Here is a 16,296-nt window from a genome sequence, read left to right as displayed (position 1 = left end):
GGATGATGGGGGTATACTCAGGAGTATACTCATGAGTAAACAGAAGGTGGCATTGATCAGAAATAGATCCACCCACCTCTGCATATATATCATACCTATGTAAAATATATTTGTGAACAACACACAGCAATGCAGGAAAGATGTACTGGTGGAAGGAACAAGTTAAGTAAGCTATTAGTTATATGACACTAGACTACAGTTAGCTTTTGATGGACTGTGAATATGGGCAGTGGAGTCGGTAAGATAATTCCAACACACAGTGATCTACAAGCATCGAGTACAGGGGGGAAAAATATTATTATTGTTGTTATTACTATTATTATTAATTACATTTGTATACCATCCTATACCCGCACATCTCAGGGTGGTTCACAAGATAAAATCACAGTATAAAAACGTAAAATACGTAATAAAACTAAAAGCAAGAACAACCCAATAATACCCCCTTCCTCTCCAACACAATTTAAAAGGACATTGGATGTCAATCAAAGGTCTGGTTAAAGAGAAACACGTTTGCCTGGCACCTAAAGATGTATAATGAAGGCACCAGCTGAACCTCCCTGGAGAGAGCATTCCATAAATGGGAGCCAGCACAGAAAACGTTTGAACCTCTTGGCCAGTTAGGAGCTAAGACCAGGAATGGGACCTCTGGTTGGCAGGAGCTTCAAGTAATCCGTCAAACTTTTGAAAATGTTGGTACTTTCTTTTTTGATCTAGGTCAAAATAACATTAACATAATCTGTCCTATGAACAGCTGTAGCTGGATAGGAGGGGTATCTGATTTTTTTCCGAGGGGGTCAAATTAAGCAGGGAATGCCTTTCATTTGATGTATTCAATTAACTGTGCGAGTTAAAGCAACAATGGCTAACTATTTTGCATATGGATCTATTGCTTTCTTAAATTTACATTCCTTTGAAATCAGGGGATGAAGCTTATACAGTCAGCATCACAGCAGGTGAGCTCTGCAGGGACCACTGCTCAGCAGTTAAGCAGTCTTTTACATAAACAAACACCCTTCATTTTGGGTAGTCCTAATTAATGAGCACAGTCAGCGGGACCATAGTGAAAATAATCCTCCTCTCCTCCTCCCCATCAACGTAAGCCACCTTCTGATCCCAACTTTTCAGGGATTCAAACCAGCAACCAGATCTTCGTTAATCAAGAACAGCAATTGTGCTAAAACAAAAAAAATCCTTCCTGTAGCACCTTAAAGACCAACTAAGTTAGTTCTTGGTATGAGCTTTCGTGTGCATGCACACTTCTTCAGATACACGTGTGTATCTGAATAAGTGTGCATGCACACGAAAGCTCATACCAAGAACTAACTTAGTTGGTCTTTAAGGTGCTACAGGAAGGATTTTTTTTTGTTTTGACTATGGCAGACCAACACGGCTACCTATCCGTAACAGCAATTGTGCTAGCAACCTACCATATTTTTCGCCCTATAGGACGCACTTTTTCCCCTCCAAAAATGAAGGGGAAATGTGTGTGTGTCCTATGGGGCGAATGCAGGCTTTCGCTGAAGCCTGGAGAGCGAGAGGGGTCGGTGCGCACCGACCCCTCTCGCTCTCCAGGCTTTGCGCAGCTTTCCGCAAGCTGTGGGAGACTGGTGCTGGGCTCCCAAGGCTTGCGGAGAGCTGCCTGTTCTGGGGGCTGGGGTCGGGGGAAGCTCGGGCTTTCTCCGCCCCAGCACCGCGCCTGGGGAGGAAATAATTTTCCCTCCAATGAAACTAGGTGCGCCTTATGGGCCGGTGCGTCCTACGGGGCAAAAAATACGGTAAGTCATTCTGCATATCTATACATGCATATACAGATTAGACTGGTGATCTGCAGCTGGAATGTTCCCATCTCATCTCATAAAATGACCTACTTAACAGAACCAATATCAAAATAAATAAATACTGAGATCATATGATAAGTTTCTCTGCTTGGCAAATAAGATTTCACATGGATTGTGCTGAGCAGAGTACAAAGGCTAGCAACATGGACTCTTATCCACTGACTTTGCCCGTATGAGCTGAGACATAGATACAAGACACAAGAAAGACACCTGGAGAACATGATGGGGAGATCCTAGGGTAACTTTTGGGGGCTGATGGTCTCATTACCCAAGTGAAATGTTTTTTGGGCTGCATTCCAGTATCAGGTGAGGCTAGATCCACAAAAAGCAACACAATCTTAACACAGAGACACAATCACACACAGAGATATTTCCCGTGGCAACAGAAACACTTATTTTTTAACTCCACTCAAACTTTGCATTCCATTTTCTCCATTGGCTAAATGAGGAACCTCTCTGGGGTCCAAGAGTTTCCTACCCCCAGTGTATGAGCTGGGAACTTATCTCTTAGTTGTGTGAGTAAGGCAGCACTTTTGTTTGAGGGTACATCTGTTCTGGTAACTTCTTACTAGATACTATAGTAGTTTTTCTGCAGAAGTTACTGGTGTACTTGGTAGTGCTATAAAATCCCCTGGTTGTTAAGACATGGTCCAGAAAAATCAACCACATTGCAGCTTCAATAAGCAGATGAGGGTGTGATGGATGACGTGCTGACAAAGTATCTCTTAGGAAAGCAGGGAAGTTGCAGGCAATGGAGATGAACAGCGTTCCAACACGCTCTAAAGGTCACACCGGGTCCACAGTGTGGAGCCTTCACATTGTTTTAAGAGAAAACTGCTCCTTTTCCCTTATGGGGAATCCAAGAACCCGTATAGGGTCCTTAAGTAAGTTCCCTATCGGTAGGAGAAATAACAGGGGCCAACCAGAGTATATTGAGAAGCAGAGGTAGTAAGCCTGAACTTTATTAAACTGTTGCAACAGGGTCCCCACTCACCACACGCAGGACGGAGGACAGAACCCTGAACAATGGTGCGCAAGCCCTTATATAGACTTTGAAATTGCCTACCCTGTAGCCCAAGACCACCCCCCTAAAACATCATACATACATCACAGAAGGAGGCGGTCTACAGCAGAAATCCTATCTACCAGGATACCTGATAATGGTCATTGATTTCAGCCTGGCCATTCTTTGGTGATAGTCAATCCTTTAGTTCCTGAATCCGGGTCGGCCAGCACGAACACAAAACTAAGGCTTTTGCAGACGACTTGGTCGTAACAATGGAAGATCCACTGGATTCAATAAAAGAGGTACTCGGAGAATTCGACCAATTCGGGGAAGTAGCGGGCTTCAAACTAAACAAAAGGAAAACAAAAATAATAGCTAAGAACATGCATGTAGATAAAATTGAGGAATTACAAAGAGAAATAGAAATAGAAGTGACAAAGAAGGTGAAATACCTAGGGGTATGGGTAACGCCAAAAAATATAGATCTATTCAAAAACAACTATGAAACAGTATGGAAAGGAGTTAAGAAGGACATAGAAACATGGGGTCGGCTTAGATTGTCATTTTGGGGCAGAATAGCCACAATTAAAATGTCGGTACTTCCAAGAATTTTATTTCTCTTCCAAAACATCCCGATTATCAAAGGTACAAAGATATTCAAAGCCTGGCATAGAGAGATTTCCAGATATATCTGGCAGGGGAGGAAGCCGAGAGTAAAATTCAAATTATTGACGGATACGAAAGAAAGGGGAGGCTTCGCCCTGCCAGATCTGAAATTATACTATGAGGCATCATGTTTATGCTGGGTTAAAACATGGATAAAACTGGAAGATAGGGAAGTGCTAGACTTGGAGGGTCACGACATTCGATTTGGGTGGCACGCCTACTTGTGGCATGGGCGGAAGAAAGGACACATAGGATTCGGGAACCATATATTCAGGGGCCCACTGATGGAGGTATGGGAAAGGTATAAGGACGCGCTAGAACCCAGAACACCCCAATGGCTGTCTCCATTAGAGGTTATGTCTGTCAAAAAGACCAACATGAGAGCCAACTGGGCAACCTACGAACAACTGCTAATGAAGGAGGAAGGAAAGTGGAAAATGAGGCCGTACGACCAGGTTAAATCCCAAGTATATGATTGGCTGCACTACCACCAGATAAACGATTTGTTTAGAAAAGATGTCAAAGACAAAGGATATGCCGACAAAAAATCTAGATTCCAAACCGAGATTCTGGAGAATAATATAAAAATTTTATCTAAAATGTATAAGCATCTACTGGATTGGAACTTAGTTGATGAGGAGGTCAAGGCGGTAATGACACACTGGGCTAGAGATTTTGGCCGCAATATATATTTCGAAGAGTGGGAAAAACTTTGGAAACAACACCTCAAATTTACGGCCTGTGTGTCACTCAAAGAGAACTTAATGAAAATGTTTTATCGCTGGTACTTGACCCCGGTTAAACTAACCAGAATGTACGGATCCTGTAACAAATGTTGGAAGTGCAAGGAAAGGGAGGGGACCTTCTACCATATGTGGTGGGAATGCCAAAAGGTCAAAGGGTTCTGGGAGAGTGTATATAATGAAATGAAGAAAATGTTAAGATATACCTTTGTTAAAAGACCCGAGGCGTTCCTGCTAGGCTTGGTAGGAATGGAGATAAAGAAAAAAGACCATAAATTGTTCCAATACGCAACAACGGCAGCAAGGGTCCTAATAGCTAAAAACTGGAAACAGGAGAGTCTACCGACAATGGAGGAATGGAGATCTAAATTACTAGACTATGTGGAGTTGGACAGGATGACAGGAAAAATTAGATATATAAAAGATCAGAGGTTTGTTAAAAATTGGGAAAGTTTTACGAAATATCTGGAAAGCTTAACCGATGAACAGATAACACTAGCGGGCTTCAAAGGTGCTTTGTAAGAAGTAAAGGGTAATGCCAAAAGGAAACAGACGAACGAGAATGACTTACGGCATTACAAACAAAGAAATGCGGACTTATTGTTTATTGTAGTATGGACGATTCGTGGAAAGGCCGAAGGAAGTCTTTTTCTTTTATATTTTTTGTGAAACAGTAAGAGTACTGATATAGTTTGTTTTGTATTTTGATTTTTGTAAACCAATAAAAAATTATGCACGGAAAAAAATCCTTTAGTTCCTGAATCCAGGGCACAGGCTCACCCTATTCATACACAAATATGCCCTTAAGACAGGATTTGTAAGCAAAAGACAATGGAGAGGCTTTCCCAATTCCTTCCTCCTTGCAGAGAAATATTTGAGGTCAATTTGGGACAGTCAAAATGGCTTCAGGATTGCTCTCCTGTACTATTTCAGACACGTGGTTTATATACCACTTGTGTATGTGTTTGCCTTGTGCATTTATGAACATTTAATTTATATTTGAGACCTTATAACATTAACTTGAATGAAGAGGGAAGCCAGGGTGCAAAGCCCGTTAGATCAAAGTAAGGGCTTAGAAACCTCTACGCCATGTACTCCCAAAGAGCCTAATATGAACGCCAGGCAAAGTGGGGAAGGCAAAAAGTCCCACCTTTGAACTTGAAGGACCATAAAGCTGCTACATTGCATGTTCCCCCAGTGAGCCTGATGTTTAGTGCACATTTAAAAACTAGAATTCTAGGTGTTACATGTCTCTGAAGACACGAGGAGCAAGGTGGGAAAAGGCAAGCGCCAAACACACCATGACCCCATGCCTTGATATGGGGATCCTCAAAGAATTTAACACCAGCTGAGAAACATGGGGAATAATAAAAATAAAAATAAATTATTTTTTTTATTTATACCCCACCCTTCCCAGTTCAAAAACCGGGCTTAGGGCGGCTAACAACAAATTTAAACACTTAATTATAAAAACAGCATAAAATACAGTATAAAAACATGAATAACAATTTTTTAAAAATTAGATAATCCCCAGGGCTAGCTGGCTGAATTGGTCCTACTTGGGCCAGCGAGGAGGTCAGAGGAAAATTAGCTGTGGGGTCTCAGAGTGGGTGATCTTCATAAAAGGGGCGGGGGAGGGAAGAGAAGGGAAATAAAAGATCAGCTTGAATTCAAATTAAAGGCCAGGCCCGATGGAAGGAGGTTAAATCCTGAAGGGCCCTAGTCTCATGGGACAGTGCATTCCACCAGGTCGGAGCCATCACTGAAAAGGCCCTGGCCCTGGTGGAGGATAGTCTGACTTTCATAGGGACCTCTAAACTATGGTTATTCATGGACCTTAAGGTCCTCTGCGGGAAGGCACAGGCAAAAGCCAAACCGCGTCCCCACATTTCCAAGTGGCCCAGCACCTCAGTGATAGCATACAGCACTCCTACTGATGCTGCTGGTCCAAAACGGGCCACATGGAGAGGAGCAGATACCATGAGATGTCAGGGTGGAGCAAAGTCACCTCCAACTAATGGTAGGAAACAGTCTTATAGGAGAAGTCCAACTTCTTTACATCAGGATGCACTAAGTGTGATAATTATTAGGCTATATTCCCATACTCTGGCAAACATTTTGGTAGCTGTGAAACTTTATCATGTAATTGAACACGTTTATCTTCTGAAAGAGTGATTAGTCTTGCTGCATTTATCATGTGCATAATTATGGATCAGATTGCACACGCCCAGCAGCAAAGTAAGAAGTTATTTTCAACAACTTCTTGGAGAAAAATTCTTCGGGGCAGAAATAGAAAAAAATATATATGAATTTGCTTGCATGGAATGGCTTTTCATTTTAATATGAAAATATTAGCACCGTATTTTCAGCACAGTATATAATGTGTATGGGATATTTGAAGGCAAGAATTATACTCTGGATTTGGGAAGTTTTTAACTCAATATGCTTGTATTCGGTACGAAGGAATTAAATTAAGAGTTATAACTGTTTTTCCTTTTCTTTTTTACTTTCCAACAAACAACCTAAACACTGTTAGTTCTGAGAAACGTAGTTTTCCAGGAATACTGAGGGTTCGTGGATGGTGGCAGGGGATTTGGGCAGTTATGCAGGGACTTTCAGTTGATCGAGCTATATCTTTTTCAGGAGCAGTAGGGAGAAGGGAATGACTCAGTTTGCCATACCCAGTTATGAACTGAATTAGGGCGGCAGGCTTGCTCATCACTAAGAGCTTTTAATAGCTGAGAGTCAATATCCAGTTCCCCTTGCTGCACACAGTTTAATTTTGTTAACATTAAGACTGAATTGTTACTGAAACATAAAGTTACCCCAAATCAGTTCTTTTATTTTGTAAGGGGGGGGGCGGATAAAGCAAAAACAATGATTGAGAACAATCCTTAAATATTCCCTGGATTTATATATGCTGCTTAACCTCAACCTCAGGTAAGTGCTAGTGGCCCCCCATGGCTCAGATACTCAGCTTATATCCACCAGGAGCTGTGTGTTGCCCTGTTGGCTCAATTTTATGGAACCCCATTCCAGTTGAGGTCACAGAATTGTGAAGTTGGAAGGGACCCAGGGGTCATCTAGTCCAACCCACTGCAATGCAGTAATCTTTTTGCCCACCATGGGGTTCGAACCCACGACTCTGAGGTTAAGGGTCTCATGCTCTGCCAACTGAGCTACCCCAGGTCAAACTGTGCCCCTCCCTGTTGAACTTTTAGCACCTTCTGAATACTTTATTATTATTATTATCCCAGCAGACATTTTAATAGGACTATGATTTTATAACTTTAACTGATATTTATTTGCATTGTGCTGAGTTTCTAGTACGCTGCTTAGAAACGATTGTTAATTGAGCAGCATATGAATTGCCCAAGTAAATATTTTTTCTTTTGTGGGTGGTATCCAGAGAACTGTGATCCGAAGGAAGATGGCTGCTAGCACTGTTCTGCAGGTGGTAGCACAAAAGGCTTCTGGACTTTGGTATCATGACAGTACTTAAGAGGATGTTGTTAGTGGCACTAAAAGAATGGTGGATATAAGTATAAGCGATTAAGGGATTGTTATTTCTGATAACCTGATCAGTGGCTTGGATTTACACTAGTTAACCAGCAAAAGTTGTTCTTGCCTAGAGCCGTCTTTCCCATTGGTCTTAGTGGTTCATTGCGCCAGAGCGCTGGCCTCTCAGGGGCACCCTAGCAAGTGGGGAAGCTGGCAGCCTCCCCTTTCCCTGCACGCCCGCGAGCTGTGCCCCACCAACTATATGGCTGGCGGGCGCGCAGCTTCCCTCTCAAGCCTCTGCATCTACTAAAGGCGGCTCTGCTCCAGGTCGTTGTCCTCCTCCTTCCTGGCGAAAGGCAGTTCTAGCCCCAACGCCGGACAGCATGTCCGCCAGCACGTTTTCCTGCTTGATTCCCTGCCACCATGCCAGGGATCGTGGCGGTGGGGGAGGCAGAGGACATTTTCCACCGCCCCCTCCCTTGTTTTGGAGTTGCCGAGGGGTGGCGCTGGAAGGATCTTTGCACCACGGCACCGGATATGCTCAAGACATCCCATTCTTGCCTGCCCTTGATGAGCTGTGTCCTTAATTTACACAATCAAATCAGGTTTCCGCTCTCTTCTCCTGCGCATGTATACACACACTTTCCCCCTCTTGCTTTCCATGGGGACTTCTGAAATTAATTGCTGCAGCCACCTCTGACAGTCAAATATTTCTTATGGCTACAGGCTTTAAATTGATCATCTGCATACGATAGGATATGGAACTGGTGTTTGTGTGTATTTGCATGTGTATATCTTCATTTCCTTCTTTTTCTGCAAAAAGCAGAGTCCTTTGTCTCTGTGCAAGGGAAGAGGGTAATAGGAAGAGTGCCATAATTAGCTGGATCTGTCTACCATTAGCTCCACCTGTTGCGACCCCGGGCTTTTCCTGCTGATAGCCAACCTGCCCTCTGACCCTACCAGTGCCAAAGGGCAGTAGCTGCCACTGGCAGTGGGGTAATCTGTCAGTGATGCTTTTTGATAGGTCATTATGAGGGACAGAGAAGAAACTGGTGTGTGGGTGTGGGTGTAAGTAAAAAATTCAACAAACAAATTTATCTTGGCCTTAGGGCACAATGTATGAAGAGTGCCTCCAGATTACTCTCATTTCCCATCTTTCTGAATCATTTTGATAACTAATGCAGGAGAGCTGAGTCTGAGCAACACATATTCCAAGACAATTGCAAGCCTTCAATTCTGAAGATGGTTTGTATTCTCAGGCTACATTGAACGTCCAAGAAAATTACAGTCTCCTTTAGATAAAGGATATTGCATGGTATTGCCTCAAACCCTGGAAATCATTTGTTTGAAAGAAGAATAAGCAACAGGGTTATCGTTCATGGTGAAAGGATCTTCAGTCAGAAGTTCTCCGAAAAGTTCATAATAATCAAATCAGAACAGGACGCAGTGTTTTAAAAAAATATTGTTTGTAGAGATGACATTCCAAAGAAGAGAGCATTCATTCTGTATTTCTAGGTTGCTTTTCAAAAACAGCTGCCAAGGGGATCAATACTATCTAACAACCACACATAGGAATTAATATAATTGTAAAAAAGATAATATAATTGTAAATAAGGACGCGGGGGGTGCTGTGGGTAAAACCTCAGTGCCTAGGACTTGCTGATCGTAAGGTCGGCGGTTGAATCCCCGCGACGGGGTGAGCTTCTGCCGTTTGGTCCCAGCTCCTGCCCACCTAGCAGTTTGAAAGCACCCCTAAGTGCAAGTAGATAAATAGGTACCGCTTTATAGCGGGAAGGTAAACGGCGTTTCTGTGCACTGGTGCTGGCTCGCCAGTTGCAGCTTCGTCACACTGGCCACGTGACCCGGAAGTGTCTTCGGACGGCGCAGGCTCCCGGCCTCTTGAACGCGATGAGCGTGCAAGCCTAGAGTCGGTCACGACTTGCCCGTACGGGCAGGGGTACCTTTACCTTTAAATAAGATACAACATTAATTAAAGTAACAAGAGGTGCAGAAAATAATCTATCAGGGACTAACTTCCAAAAGCAGAATAGAATAATGACGTGATCACCTGTTTTGGAAATGCATTGAGGGTGTGTGAAAACGGACAGCATGTGGAGGACCCACTACTCTGAACTCTCATTCTTGTGGGGATCAATCTGTCGTCACACAGGGGGTTTTTTCAGCCAGAACCCACCACAACTCAGTTCTGGCACCTCTCAGGTGGGTGCCCTTGCCATTATCAGAGAACAAGGGGGGGGGGCATTCACGGTCAGTTCTGGCACCTCTTTTTCTAGAAAAATATCACTGTGTCCACATAATATGGTCCCTGAAGCAGCAGTTATTTAGCAGACCCCAGACCTGGAGGGAATGGGGTTCATACGGAGAGCTTTGCATCAAACAGTTAATGTGCTCTTATCTTGGCAGGAAATGGGTAACATTCACCTTAATAAGCCTGGTGACACTTGCAAAATGGTGTGTCTGTGAGCCATTCAGACCTCAGAGACTTAACATATTGCAGACATTGCCCCCCTGCCAGCCAGCCAGCTTTCCCCCCCAAGCGATCTACCTCAGTGTCTTGTGTCGAGAATAGCATGTCTGCCTGTAAATCACAGGTGCTGCAATACGTTGTAGTAGTGATGCTGTTCTGAACATCAGTCAGTCCCTTGGTGTTTGACGTTATTGTAATGGAGTTGGCAGAAAGGTGAATGCCTACCACATGCGTGACTTTCATGTCTTCAAAGAGCCTTTAGCCAGCCAGGAATATTATGTTCTCAGTCTCTTGAGGAAAATAAACAAGCCCATGTCACTCACCTCTGGGTCTCATCTGTGGGTTTCTTCTTCTTCTGTTGGCAAAGCAGATTTGTGTATTAATTGAGGCTCTTAACTCTAACAAGATGCTGAGCTCTGCGGTATCTTTGAAGAACCATAGGATGGTCCTCTCTTTTTTGTATAGAACTGATGTCTTAACGGATGAGCGCAGGTGGAGGAATTCATGCTAGCCTAGCAAGATTTGTAGATGGGTAAGAAATTTCCTCCTCTTTCCTGCCATAGGCTTATTATGTATGCTTTGCCTAACACAATCAGTTATTCCTCTTGTTCATCATCACATAGCTATCACCTCTCTCTCCCTATCTTTACGCAATGTAGCACCTTGTGCACATTATTTTATAATAATAATAATAATTTATTATTTATTCCCCTCCCATCTGGCTGGGCTTCTCCAGCCACTTGGGGCAGCTTCCAACAGGATATTAAAAACACGATAAAACATCAAACATTAAAAACTTCCCTAAACAGGGCTGTTTTCAGATGTTTTCTAAGAGTAAAGGTAAAGGGACCCCTGACCATCAGGTCCAGTCATGGACGACTCTGGGGTTGTGGTGCTCATCTCGCTTTATTGGCCGAGGGAGCCGGCCTACAGCTTCCAGGTCATGTGGCCCACATGACTAAGCCGCTTCAGACAAACCAGAGCAGCGCACGGAAATGCCATTTACCTTCCCGTTGGAGTGGTACCTATTTATCTACTTGCTATGTGCTTTCGAACTGGTAGGAGCAGGGACCAAGCAATGGGAGCTCACCCCGTTGCAGGGATTCGAACTGCCGACCTTCTGATTGGCAAGCCCTAGGCTCTATGGATTAAGGTAGTTGTTTATTTCCTTGACATGTGACTGGAGGGTGTTCCACAGGGTGGGCGCCGCTACCAAGAAGGCCCTCTGCCTGGTTCCCTGTAGCTTCATGTCTCATAGTGAGGGAACTGCCAAAGGCCCTCAGAACTGGATCTCAGTGTCCAAGCTGAACGATGTGGGTGGAGACTCTCCTTCAGGTATACTGGGCCAAGGCCGTTATAGACTGTGGTCAGATCCTGTGCAGCATACAGGGAGTTGCACTCATCCAAAGTTTGAAAAGCAGGGAAAGCTCTCTATTCAAGAATTAATGTGAACAGTCTAACTGCATGTATACATGTCTTTACATGAGCCCCACATAAGTGCTCTTTGTATTTTAAAAATTTGTAACAATGTGGGATCCTTCAAGAAACTTTAAAATGCCATTCATGAGGATACATTCTTGCACCTGGAAAAATATACTAATTTGCCATGCTAAGTTGTACCACTGAGTTTTTATATGAAAAGAAAGAGGGGCATTTGTGGAGAATAGTATTGAATGAGATTGTTTTGCGTAGGCTATTCTAAAGGTTCAGTGAGGAGCATTTGGTTTCCTCTGGTGTTTACACACCTATGCGTATTTCTTTGTAAAGAGTAGGAAGAAAAATATGGCGTATATTAGGAGCTGGCATATAATTCAGGAACTGGGATATAATAGGCTTGCAGTGGCGTCAACGTTTTATGTATTTTTGTTGTAAGCAGCTTTGATGTATTTTATGAAATAGCAGTGTATAAATAAATGTGTTGGAGGGGGTTATTGAGTTGTTTGTTTTTCTTTTGATTATGTATTTTGTGTTTCTTATATTGTGATTTTAGCTTGTGAACCTCCCTGAGACCTGTGGGGATAGGACAGCATACAAATTCAATTTAACAACAACAACACCAATAATAATAATTCCTGAAGCAACAGTAATGTTGCTCTGACATTTTGCTTTCTGGCTTTAGTTGTGACGGTAACTCAGGTTGATTAAAAATAAACCCTTCGATGAAAGATTTTGGCAGAAAAGCCAAGTGCTCCCCATATTGGTTAAAATAATAACAAACTTAACATTTGACAATTTGCTGCACTTTAGTGGTGCTCCAAAATCTGGTGGGTTCCCTCTCTTTCCCCTCACCCTGTATCTAGTCATTTGTGTGAATCAGATGTGTTTTATGTGGTGAATTTTGTTTTGGGTCGTTAAATATGAAATTGAAGTAAACATTGTGATAGAACCTATGTGTGTTTGTAGGGTGCTGTGTTAACGCCAACAATGGACCACACAATGTCCATGCAGCCAGCAAGTATGATGGGCCCCCTGACACAACAAATGAATCACCTTTCTTTGGGCACAACAGGAACGGTAAGCTTAAATAATATGCTTCAAATTATCTCTCTCTTTTTTACTACTTTCTAGAATCTCAAGGTCGTTTTCCAGTTAATCAATATGTTTATATTTAATACTAGAACATTTCCATAGCTAAAAAACTTGTGTCTTTCTATAGCGTTTTTAAAAATAAATTTCTAATTGCAGTATGACGTCAAATGAAGAGAACAAAGTAAAATTTCTACTTGATGTAACATTGGAGAGCAATGAATAGGAACGTCCATTTCAATAATAAACTAGCTGAACCCAATTGGATCCATACTATGTTTCTTTTTTAGAAAAGAAAACATCTCCCCTCCCTATAATTCTCTTGACTAAAATAATTTGCAGACACTGTTATTCCTCCCCCAGGCAAAAACACGCAGAAATCTTTATGATGCTTGGGAATTTTTCAGTATTTGGTTAATAAAATTTTTTCTAATGTAGAAGTATCCAGTTCACATGTAATGCAACCATGTGGATTCCCGGAGTGAAGATTATTCCTCCCCGTCTAGTTCTGCTGCTGTGACGCTACCTAGGGCTAAGCCATAGTTTAGTTTACATCCAATTCCAGGTTCATGGTTTGTCTCATCCCAGACAAACCACAGGTTGTGAACAGACTTTGGTTTACCACTCATGGTTTGTCTGGGGGAGTCAAACCATAAAATTGGGCTTGGACATAACACTAAACTAAACCTGGATAGTACCGTAGCATAAAAAACAAGAGAGGAACATTCCACTATATTTGCTTTGGGAATCCAAATTTTTACTCGTTCATGCTAAGTCATGGTTTGGGTTAGTGTTGGGTTAGGGGTCAAGAATTAGTATAATAACCAGAAATGACATTTCCAGTGTAAGCAGTTACAGAACTCCCTCTCACATTATCTTAGCTTTTGTTACAATTTCATTCTCACTGTGAGGTCTAGGTTGTGTCATGAATTTAGAATACCATGTGCATACAGTCATGTAGTAAAAAGTATGTTACACACACACACACACACACACACACACACACCACCCATAAATTGTTTAAGTAGGTCATAAAAACAAGAATCAGTAAAGACAACAGCAGAAAACAATAAATAGCAGTGCTAAGACAATTTTCCGCCTTTATTTTGCCTCTTTCCAGCCTGTAAGATTTGATTCAGAATACTTACATTTACAGATGAATATTTCTTTAACTAAAAACAAAAATGTCTTTTTTTTCTTTATGTGAGATATATATGTGTGTGTGTGTGTGTGTCAGTCATAAACGTAGTGATTTTCTTGTCTTTTCGAGTCTTTCATACATGCGTTGTCAGTTCATTCGTTAACAAGTTCCAGAGTTGTGAGTTCCAGATGAATGAATCTTTATTTGCATCAGCCATAGCAATAAAACAACAATATGATATTCAAAGAATAGAAATAAAAAGTCTATTATATAAAATACATTTTAGGGTTTTGGTGAGTTCCGGATCACAAACAAGCCTGCATCTTGCAATACATTGCAACCCTAAGCCATGCAGCAGTCACCCTAAACCATTTATTGCAATGCATGTTATAGGGAGTTCTGAAGGCCACTTCAAAGAGTTCCACATTTATATGTCCATATATAGAAATCCGGACCAAAAGTTTTTTACATATTACATGCATATTTCAAAATGCAGTGCTTGTTTCATGCTGTATATTAACTTCTTTCCGGGATACACTGCTGTGTAAATTTTTATGATGCCATTAAATTCTAACCCCAAATTCTTTATTGGAAGGTCTACTATTTAGAAGTATTGAAATTGTTTCAAGATGTGAAAGAAGCATTCCATTTGTTTAGATAGAAGTGGTAGTTTTAATTTCCTTTAAACGCTTCAAGTCAGGAAATACAGGCAACAGAAGTGGGTCTTGAGCATTTCCCCTACTTCTCGTTTTGCCTCCACACATTCAGTTTATTGACTTGAGGGCTGCTGCAGTGGCTAGTAAGCATTTATACAGACATTACGTTGGAGAGCTGAGAATCTATTAAGTGTAGAGCAGGCATAGACAAACTCGGCCCTCCAGAAAATTTTGGGACTACAATGCCCATCATCCCTGACCACTGGTCCTGTTAGCTAGGGATGATGAGAGTTGTAGGCCAGAAACATCTGGAGGGCCGAGTTTGCCTATGCCTGGCGTAGAGGTTGTAGGGTGTGTGTTTTTAATTGCCAATTTGTACAATAGTTTTGATTATCGGCTAATATGGTTTCGCCAGTAACTTGAACACAAAAGTGAAGGACAGGAAATGTGTGATGTAAGGAGCCACTCCCCTGTAGTAGTAATAATCATAATCATAATTATTTATACCCTGCCCATTTGGCTGGATTTCCAACCACTCTGGGGGGCTTCCAACAAAAGATTAAAAGTACATTAAAACATCAGTCATTAAAAACTTCCCTAAACAGGGCTGCCTTTAGATGTCTTCTAAACGTCAGATAGTTGTTAATTTATTTGACATCTGCTGGAAGGGCGTTCCACAGGGTCGGCGCCACTACCCTGTGGGTTAAATAGCAGCTTCAGGAGAGGGTGTTTGGTCAAACCCCACAAGTACCTATTAGATTCTTCCCTTTGCCGCCCGCTGCTATTCATTCATTCATTTTCAATCTAGATTGGTCCACCAACCCTGTGCAGATAAAAGCTTAATTAACATTTGACAGCATGCTCCGTAAGAGTCACTCTTAACTACAGCAGTGCAGAGTGTTTTGCAGGAGTATATTTCCAGCAGTATTCTATAGAATTGTAGAGTTGGAAGGGATCCCAGGGGTCATTTAACCCTTGCAAGGCAGGATCTTTTTGCCTGGCGTGCGGCTCGAACCCACAACCCACGATTAATAGCTCTACCAACTATTTGTGCTACTGTTGAAATGATGTTTCTCTCCCCTCTATCTCCCCTCAACCTGGGCCTAACAGGAACTGAAAGGTAGATTCGCCACCAAATTTTGCCTAAAGAAAAATACTCATGTGAATTTTGCGAATCCCAACCTGGGTGAATTTCTGTGAATGTTCAGGGAAGTGAAAATAGAACTTTGATTACATTTCTTAGGGGCAGGGGTTGCGTATCTCTACAGCTGCGCAGGGCAGTCAGTGGTTGTGGCACCAATGTCATGGTTGAGGTGGAACTTAGAGTTGACAGAAGAGAATTAGTTGTATCCTTAGCCAGTTCTAAGGTACTGCTGTCCAGACCTGTGAGTCACTTTGCCTGTGCATTCGATTGAGTCTTCACAAAGTGCTCTAAGTGTCACATAGTACAATTACTTTTAACAAAAGTAATACCAAAAATATACCAAAGGAAACCTTTTGAGAATCTGATTTTCACCTTAAATTCAGGGTTCTTCCCTACCATGCCGATGAGCCTAGAGCTGAGTCGGCAGCTTAGACTGAGAGCTGCTACCAATAAAAAAGCAGCATGGAATAATTCCCAACATCTTAAAATAACCAAACATCTCAGGGAATTTTATGGGGCCCCACTTTTTTAACTACAGACTTCAGGAATAATGTTTCGAGATTTCGACCTACAGGGAGCTTTTT

At 42.1% G+C, this 16,296-nt stretch overlaps 1 protein-coding gene across 10 annotated transcripts in view; it reads left to right on the top strand.

Moving 5' to 3' along the window:
- Nucleotides 1-16,296, top strand: part of RBMS3 (RNA binding motif single stranded interacting protein 3) — a gene marked incomplete at its 3' end in the record, with an annotated part of 736,788 nt that overhangs the window by 694,218 nt on the left and 26,274 nt on the right. For all 10 annotated transcript variants that reach the window (XM_081883321.1, XM_081883319.1, XM_081883325.1 and 7 more), the window contains one exon: nt 12,649-12,759. In XM_081883321.1, the coding sequence (XP_081739447.1) occupies nt 12,649-12,759 (111 nt within the window). The remainder of the gene's footprint in view (nt 1-12,648; nt 12,760-16,296) is intronic.

The sequence above is a fragment of the Podarcis melisellensis genome (genome assembly GCF_964234715.1).
Source record: "Podarcis melisellensis genome assembly, chromosome: 12".
Classification (NCBI taxonomy): domain Eukaryota; kingdom Metazoa; phylum Chordata; class Lepidosauria; order Squamata; family Lacertidae; genus Podarcis; species Podarcis melisellensis.
The sequence above is the reverse complement of the archived record's forward strand: the minus strand, read 5'-3'. Positions and strand labels throughout refer to the sequence as shown.